Source organism: Garra rufa, chromosome 14, assembly GCF_049309525.1.
Source record: "Garra rufa chromosome 14, GarRuf1.0, whole genome shotgun sequence".
In the NCBI taxonomy this organism is placed as follows: domain Eukaryota; kingdom Metazoa; phylum Chordata; class Actinopteri; order Cypriniformes; family Cyprinidae; genus Garra; species Garra rufa.
In genome coordinates this window covers 28,812,033-28,821,889 of record NC_133374.1, presented here as the reverse complement: position 1 = coordinate 28,821,889, position 9,857 = coordinate 28,812,033, and the positions used below count along the sequence as shown (strand labels likewise).

Genomic DNA, 9,857 nt, shown 5'->3' with positions numbered 1-9,857 from the left:
ACATACAGTCAAGCCCGAAATTATTCATACCCCTGGCAAAGTTTTTTTTTTTTTTTGACTGGAAATGACACAGGCTTCTCCCAAAAGATAATAAGACGATGTACAAGAGGCATCACTGTGGACAAAAATATTTCTCAGCTTTTATTTACATTTGAACAAAAAGTGGCATGTCCAAAATTATTCATACCCTTTGCAAACTGTCACAGTCTATGGGAAAATCCAAAGTTCTATACCATTCCAAATAGTCCAAGCTATTCAAAAGCATCCTAATTACCCTGATTCATTGGGAACAGCTGTTTTAATCAACTCAACAGGTGAAAAAAAGGAAACACTCTACTGTTGGTTTGTGGAAAGTCATGGCTAAGACAAAGGAGCTCACTGAGGACCTGTGGCTGCGCATTGTGGCTGCTCACAAGTCAGGAAAGGGCTATAAGACCATATATAAATGTTTTGAAGTTCCAGTGACTACAGTGCAAAATATTATTAAAAAATACAAGACGTTCCGCACTGTGAAAAATCTCAGAGGACGTGGTCGGAAGCCAAAAGTGACACCTGTGCTGGTCAGGAGGATAGTGAGAGAGGTAAAAAAAGAATCCAAGAATCACCACCAAGGCCATCCTAATGAATCTGGGCTCTGCTGGTGGCAACATCTCAAGGCAGACAGTACAACGAACACTGAACACCGCTGGGTTCCATGGACGCAGACCAAGGAGGACACCACTTCTCCAGAGAAGGCACACAAAAGCCCACCTTGCCTTTGCAATTGCTCATCTGGACAAAGAAGAAAACTTCTTTTCTTCTGTTTTATGGTCAGATGCAACAAAAATTGAATTGTTTGGCCACAATGATGTAGCTTTCATTTGGCATAAAAAAGGAGAAGCTATCAACCCTAAGAACACCATCCCCACTGTCAAACATGGTGGTGGGAACCAAATGTTTTGGGGGTTTTGTTTTTCAGCCGGTGGACCAGGGAACCTAATCACAGTGAATGGCACCATGAAAAAGGAGCAATACATCAAATTTCTCAACAACAACATCAGGCAGTCTGCAGAGAAACTTGGCCTTGGGCACCAGTGGACATTTCAGCATGACAACGACCCAAAACACACAACAAAAGTGGTAAAGAAATGGTTAGCAGACAAAACATTAAGGTTTTGCAGTGGCCCAGCCAGAGTCCTGACTTAAATCTAATTGAGAATCTGTGGAGGGAGCTAAATATCAGAGTGGTGGCAAGGAGACCCTCCAACCTGAAAGAGTTGGAGCTCATCGCTAAAGATGAATGGGCAAAAATACCAGTGGAGACATGCAAAAAGCTGGTCAGCAATTATAGGAAGCGTTTGATTGCTGTAATAGCCAATAAAGGCTTTTCTATTGATTATTGAGAAGGGTATAAATAATTTTGGGCATGCCACTTTTTGTCCAAATGTAAATAAAAGATGAGTAATATTTTTTTCCACAATGATGCCTCTTGTACATCGTCTTATTATCTTTTGGGAGAAGCCTGTGTCATTTCCGGTCAACAAAAAAAAAAAAAACTTGCTGGTTGAATAAAAGTAACTTTAAGTCAGAACTTGCCAGGGGTATGAATAATTTCGGGCTTGAGTGTATGTGCATTCAAAATGTACAATTCTTTCACTTCTCGAAAATTAAAGCAAAAGTATTGATGAGTCATGTTGCGCTAAACAAAGTAACTTCAAGGGCTCTTTAAATTTTCAGCTGTCTATGCAGAGAACTCTTTGTACTGACATACGGGAGGTAAAGAAAATTCTTGGCTCGCATCTAATTGAGAAATATAAAGCTCATTTCCAGCTCTGTTAAAGACATACTGCATGTGCACTGAAATATACAGTACTGCATAAAGGGTTCAGGTGTTAGGAATCGCCGTTTTAAAACACTGCTGCATGAGAACAGCGGTGAGCATTAATTGTTTATGTGGCAAAAAAGAGCGCACTCAACAGTTCTGTCCTCTAGAGTATGTTTGCATGCTTGAATCTGGTCAGGACAAAAGTACCGAACAGTGATTTTATTGCTGAGGCTGCACTGAAAAACCTGCTTAGCAAACTGCTGTATTTGTAAAACAATTTTAACATCAGGAAAACACTCATGAATAAGTCAGTAGCAACTGTTATATATTGCTTTACAGATCAGTAGTGATTTACATTCAGATTTGAATATATGAAAACATATGACTTCAAGTTTAATGAGCTTTTTTCAAACTTTTGCAGGGGTGTATGGGAGGATGTCTTGTGGAAAAGAAGTGCACTTGAATGAATCAATTTTGGAAGTACTAGTGTACTTCAAATCTTAAAAGTATATTTAAAAAACTATAATTGCATACAACAAAATATTCACAAAATGGCCACTTAAGTGCACTTAAAAAGAGTACACTTTCATGACTGTGCTTTTAAAAGTGTGCTTTGTACAGTAATAATGTCAAAAGAAAAGTTTTGCTTTAAAATACATTTCGTTTTCATCGTTATGTTTTAGTATTTTATTTGTTTTCGTTTACTATAAATGGTTGTCAGTACATTTGGGCAGTACATTTTTACCATATTTCAAGCACAATAAAAAGTAATTATGAAATTATATATGCATATGTAAGTATGTTCTACATAATTGCATTTAATATAAATGTAACCTATAATACATTTCATTTCATTGCAATTAACTTGCAAATAAGTGTCTGAAAACATAACATTCAGCTCACATGTACAGTTGAAATTAAAAGTTTACCTTACAGAATCTGCAAAAAAATAATTATTTTACCAAAATAAGAGGGATCATACAAAACGCATGTTATTTTTTATTTAGTTCTGACCTGAATAAGATATTTCACATAAAAGACGTTTACATATAGTCCACAAGAGAAAATAATAGTTGAATTTATAAAAATATGGATAGTTGTTTATGGGTTTTGTCCTGAACAGTTACACTGCCTGCTGTTCTTCAGAAAAATCCTTCAGGTCGTACAAGTTTTTCAGCATTTTTTTTTAACCCTTTCCAACAATGGTGATTCTGTATGATTCAGAAGGAAACACAAAGCACTAAGAGAGAAAAAAAAAACTTTTGAAATTGAAGATCAGGGTAAATTTAACATATTTTGTCTTCTGGGAAACATCTAAGTGTCTGTAGCTTCTGACGGGTTCTGTACTAAATTAAAAAAAAAAAGATACGATATTTAGGCAAAATAAGATATTTTCAAAAGTTTTCACCCCCAGCTCCTAATGCATTCTGTTTCCTTCTGAAGCATCAGTGAGCGTCTAAACTTTCTGTAATGGTTGCTGTAAGAGTCCCTCAGTTGTCCTCAGTGTGAAAAGATGGATCTCAAAATCATACAGTCAAGGTTGGAAAGTGTACAAATACACAAAAATGCTGAAAAACCAAAGAATTTGTGGAACCTAAAGGACTTTTCTAAAGAACAGCAGGCAGTTTAACTGTTTAGGACAAACAAGGGACTCATGAACAACTATCACTATTAAGAATCAAGTGTATGTAAACTTTTAAACAGTGCAATTTGTCTAAATTCAACTATTATTTTCTCTTGTGGACTATATAAACAATGTGTTAATATCTCATTCAGGTCAGTACTAAATAAAAAATAACATGCATTTTGTATGATCCCTTTTATTTTGGTCAAATAAATAACATTTTGCAAACGTTTGACTTCAACTGTAAGTATATGATTAATTTCTATGATAATTACTCTTTTTAAAAATATGCTACAGTGTATTTTCACAAGGTCTCCCTCGATGCAAACACAGTTATGCCGAAAACACTGCAATTATAGTTTAGCAATCATTATTTAATAGCGCAAAATGGCAAATGACCAATCGAAATCAATTATTTCAGAGTGAGTCATGTAGTAATGTTATAATTCAAAGTGTTATTGAATTTAGTCCAGATAGTCTTTTGATTCTGCTCTAGTTTATTCAGCATTGAAGTTTTTTCTGCATTTTCTCTTTCATTGTTAACACAAGGAAAGATCAAATGTGCAGAAATAATTGGGGGATGCTTAAAAAGTCCTGACAATACCCTCCTTAACCTTGCTCTCCTGCGGTTGCCTTTTCTTCTTCCTTTCTTTCTTTGTGCAAACCGGCTGAATAAACTCCCTGCTACTGTAAAAATTAGCCCTGTGGAGGTTCTGGTGAGTTTTGGGACACAGTCCCCGGTTTCTGATGCGTCATCGTTTGTTTCGTTGTAATCAAAAGCACCGGTCTGCAAACAGGAGTGAGAAATGAAGGAAAATTGCATCATGCAACAATGACCACATCCCTGAAACAGGCCTGATAACAAATTGACAGAGGCTTGAGGTGATGTTGATGATGTAAGTGTAAAACCATTGTGATTGGTGAACTCATCCATTTCTCCTTGCGGGGGAATGATGAAGAGCCCCGTGGCTCAAGACTAACAACTCAGTCAGGCTGAAATAAATAACCCTCATTTCTCCAAACAAAATGGCGGCGAGAGCAAAACAACACATTTTCTTTTTAATTTAGTCCATGTTTGATTTGGGAGGCCACATCCTGGTCATTCAGCGCAGGTTGGAATCAATCCTCAACATGTGGGTTGAAAAATCACTAAGTGTGCAGGGGCAGTAAATTACAGTGCATCGAATGTCATGTGCTCAGGTCCACCAGAGGGGAAATATTAAGTCCTGTGGTGAAGTGCTGTGGGCTCCATTTAAACACCTCTACACTCAGCAGATACTCAGTCTGCGGCCAATCTCACACAATGGACCAGGCAATATCTAAAGGTCAGGCGAGCGAGTAAAAAACAAAGTTTGGCGTCTCTATGATTATGTGAGAAATTGTTCTTCAGAGAAAGACCTTGTCAAATGAGCTTTCAAGATTTCTGTTTTCGAGCAATTTCTGAAAGGCTTTCTGTTTGGAGTTTGAATGTTTTAAATAGAATACTCCATAATGGGCCTCTCCAAAAGTCGAAGAGAGTTGGGGACAAAACAGCGGTTCCCTCAAGAACTTCCTGAATTGGTGAGATAAGGTGGCCTTTCTGTATGGAAAAGCTTGTTTTCATATCCCACGAGCACAATGAAAATCAATTAGATCGGAAAAATATGGAGCCCTGCGCATGACATGTGGAAGAAAAAACAGATAACGTGGAAATGAAATGAATTTGTTCGTTTTAGTTAAATGAACAGTTCACACAAAAATGAAAATTCTGTCATTGTTTACTCACTCTTATATTGTTTCAAACCTGTATGACTTTTTCTTCTGTGGAGCACTAAAGAAGATATTTTAAATACTGTTGGTAACCAAAGTATTCCCATCACATTTTTGACCATACAGTGCAAGTCAATGGGAACTAAAACTGTTTGGTTACCAACACTCTTCAGAGTATCTTCCTTTGTATTATAAAAAGGTAGAAAGTCAGATTTGGTTTTAAATGAGGGGAAGTAAATTATGACAGAATTTTCATTTTTGGGCGAACTATCCCTTTAATTGGTTTTGATGGCAAGTTGTAACATAAAAAAGTAGCCACAATTAGTGATAGTTTTGTACTTGATTTCAAAGAGTTCACCCAAACATTAAAATTATGTCATTAATTGCTCACCCTCATGTTGTTCCAAACCCGTTCCAAACCCGTTCATCTTCGAAACACAAACTAAGACATAGACAGCAATGCAACTACCACATTTAAGGCCCAAAAGATAGTAAGGACATCATTAAAAATCATTAAAGAAAGGAAATTGTTGAATAAAGTCATTATTTTTGTTTTCTTTGCACACAGATTTATAACACTAAGGTTGGACCACTGATGTCACATGGACTATTTTAGCGATGTCCATTCAAGCTTTCTGGGCCTTGAACGTGTCAGTTGTGTTGCTGTCTATGCAGGGTCGGAAAGCTCTCGGATTTAATCAAAAATATCTTAATTTGTGACCCGTACTGGCAAAATGAGTCGGAATGAGCACATTTTAAAAAACTGAGTTTGGATGTTTTAAATAAAATACTCCATAATGGGCCTCTCCAAAAGTCGAAGAGAGTTGGGGACAAAACAGCGGTTCCCGCAAGAACTTCCTGAATTGGTGAGATAAGGTGACTTTTCTGTATGGCAAAGCTTGTTTTCATATCCCACGAGCACAATGAAAATCAATTAGATCTGAAAAAATATGGAGCCCTGCGCATGACATGTGGAAGAAAAAATAGATACTGTGGCTGCAAATTAAGAATTTGTTCCCAAGACTTATTGCTTTGACTTTTTCTTCTGTGCAGCACTAAAGAAGATATTTTGAAGACTGTTGGTAACCAAACAGTTTTGGATCCCATTGATTCCCACAGAATTTTCATTTTTGAGTGAACTCTTCCTTTAATTGCTTTTGATTGTTTTTTGAAGTTGTAATTTAGTCAAAAAGTAGCCACAATTAGTGATGTCTGTACATGTCTGTACAACCTTTCTGGGCCTTGAACGTGTCAGTTGTGTTGCTGTCTATGAAGGGTCAGAAAGCTCTCGGATTTCATCAAAAATATCTTAATTTGTGACCCGTGCTGGCAAAATGAATGACAGGATTTTCATTTTTGGGTGAACTAACCATTTAACTAAAACTTATTAATAAATTCTGGGAACAAATTCCAAATTCATGGCCACAATATTTTGATTCTATATCTTGAAAATATATCAGATTATATACGAATGCAAATACATGCTACACACTCAATCCTTCCACAAGGGGTGCTATAGCATGCATTAGCAAAAATGACTTCTTCTATAGTCAGTTTTCTCCTTCAGATCAACAACTTTCATGGTGGAGCAACAGTTTGAAGAGAATCTTCAAAGTTCAGGAGAAGTTCACTTCCAGAATAAACATTTCCTGATAATTTACTCACCCTCCTGTCATTCAAGATGTTCATGTCTTTCTTTCTTTAGTCGAAAAGAAATTAAGTTTTTTGAGGAAAACATTCAAGGATTTTTCTCCATATAGTGGACTTTAATGGTGGCCAATGGGTTGAAGATCCAAACTGTGGTTTCAATGCAGCTTCAGAAGGACTCTACATGATCCCAGCCGAAGAATAAAGCTGCATTGAAACTGCAGTTTGAACCTTCAACCAATTGATCCCCACTGAAGTCCAATATATGGAGAATATTTTCTTCAAAACCTTAATTTCTTTTCGACTGAAGAAAGAAAGACATGAACATCTTGTATGACTAGGGAGTGAGTAAATCATCAGGTAATTTTCATTCTGGGACTGAACTAATCCTTTAAACTGTCAAAGTGTTCCTCAGTAGGTTCCTCAAGTCATTGTCAGTAGTGTAGCTTTGTAGAAATCTCACAAAGAGCTCACTTTTAAACCAAACAGCTACATGTTGGACAATACTGGCTAAATTTGTGTGGCCAACTTAAAGGGAAACTTTCGCCAAAATGCAATCTGGGGTGTTTTTTGGATTGTAAACGAGTCAAACTTTCATCTAAAAGCATAATTACAACGAAAGAGCCACTTTTAAGATTGACCGTGATTTAGTTTTCTGGTCAAATGGCCGGTGAATGGGAGTGCTAGGGGCATAACTTTGAGCGCATCAAAATCAATATTTTTACAACACTAAGAAGGCTCGACACACCATGAAACTTTGCTCGAAGTATCGCCTGGGTCTCTACACATGAACTCCAGCATTGAGAACATTGTTTGTGAACACAGAGTTTACTAAAAAGAAAGGTTTTGAACAACTCACTTACACTGTTTGGGTTTCCGCTCGCAGCCATCTTGCCAGTCAAGAAGTGTCGATCTCCAAATGTTTCGTATATGAGGCTCTTTTTACAACTAGAAGGTTAATATTGTTTTTCACTTGCAACAAAACAATGAATTAGCTGTGCATTTATGCTTTAGGAGCTATCCATCTTTACTCTCCTCACTATTACGTCGCATTCGGAGATTGACACTGCAAGATGGCTGCGAGCGGAAACCCAAACAGTGTAAGTGAATTGTTCAAAACCTTTCTTTTTAGTAAACTCTGTGTACACAAACAATGTTCTCAATGCTGGAGTTCACGTGTAGAGACCCAGGCGATACTTCGAGCAAAGTTTCATGGTGTGTTGAGCCTTCTTAGTGTTGTAAAAATATTGATTTTGATGCACTCAAAGTAGTGCCCCTAGTACTCCCATTCACCGGCCATTTGACCAGAAAACGAAATCACGGTCAATCTTAAAAGTGGCTCTTTCATCGTAATTATGCTTTTAGAGGAAAGTTTGACTTGTTTACAATCCGAAAAAAACACCCCAGATTGTATTTTGGCGAAAGTTTCCCTTTAAAACCAATGATAAAATCTACATGTGAAACTCCAGATCACGTGGATTCCTATTTATAAAACTGGATTCTGACTGCAAAATTCATCAAAGCAATGGTAAATGTGACTGCATCTGTGCTTTGGGTATGATATGCACCAGTGAGGAGTAGGAAGATCTGTGTATTGGATTTACCAGCATACCTGTTCTTTATGACAGTTCCACTTGATTGCCTAGAAAGAGAAGAAAAGACAGAAATATACATGAGCAGATGCAGACAATATGGAGGTTTTGGAAAAAAATACTGTCAAAAGATAATTCATGAGATGGATCTCCATTCCAACCATTAGAAATTAACAGAAATATGTATTAGCATGAACAACACTGCCCTACAAAGCAAAAAGGCAGTAACTACGCCGAGTGCAGAACTGAGAAAAATGACTTTAAAATTATCCTGTCATCCAGCCTGTTATCCAATGTTAAAACCGTCCCGTGAGGATGCCGCGAAATCACACACATTTGAGATAAGATATTTTGTCACATAACAAAGGATGCCTTGAATGTCATGAAAATGATAATAACTCATTTTTGACCAAAAATGCAGTTACTGCCTTTTTGCTTTGTTGGGCAGAACAGACAAAGCAATATAGGTTTTCCGATGCCAATATTTAAGAACAAGATGACCTACAATATACATAATACAATTTAAAGCTATAGTTCAGCCAAAAATGAAAATTCTGGTGTCGTTCAAAACCTGTATGTCTTACTTTCTTCTGTGGAACACAAATGGAATTATTTTGAAGAATGTTTCTAGTGTTTTTGCCCAAAGCAACACTGGATCTCATTTACTTTCATTATAAGGACAAAAACAGATTATAAAATCTCCTTTTGAAGAATAAAACAAAAGTCATACAGGTTTGGAACACCATGAGTAAATAACATAATTTTCAATTTTGGACGAATTATCCCTTTAATAACATCAAATGAGACACCAATTTAAATAAATACAATAATTACTCAAAGATTTTAAACAGAATATATTATCCACTGACAAGGCTTTTAGAAGCCTTTGGACCAGACACACTTCCGTTAATTGACCAAGCATGCCGATGGTAATAATTTTTTAAAACAGACCAAATACCAGCAGATTAATTGGCCTGGTTGATATCTAGGATCTGAATACCTTGACTTTGTGTTCTGCAGTTCTACAGCTGACAGGAAAAGCCGTTACAAGAATAGCAAACGGAAAACACGTCTTATTGCCTCTTTAACTACATTACCGTGAGATGCATTATTTGCAGCCATTGTATTCCCGCTATATATGAGAGCCCCCAAAACATTAGGTATCTTGGAGGAAGGCTGACAGAATGGAGAAATGGGCGAGGTTAGCTAATACAAGAAAAATCAATAGGAGGAAGCAAAAGCCTGAAGCAACCCAACCAGAGTTTGGCTTGTGTGCGGGGAGAGCCGGCCAGGAATGGCATCCACGGGGAAAAGTGTGTATGCCAGTGTGCCATGAGGAAGCGCTCTCACTTCTTTGTGTGTAAAACTATGCTTAGAGGGAGTGAAAGGTCAGTGTGTGTGTGTGTGTGTGTGTGTGTGTGTGTGTGTATGTGTGTTTATG

The 9,857-nt window shown here is 37.1% G+C and overlaps 1 protein-coding gene across 1 annotated transcript in view; it reads right to left on the bottom strand.

Annotated features, from left to right (window-relative positions):
• The window catches only part of dpf1 (double PHD fingers 1), a 73,695-nt gene that overhangs the window by 43,640 nt on the left and 20,198 nt on the right, over positions 1-9,857 (bottom strand). The window contains 1 exon segment of the mRNA XM_073817844.1: positions 8,437-8,466. Coding sequence (XP_073673945.1) covers positions 8,437-8,466 — 30 coding nt within the window.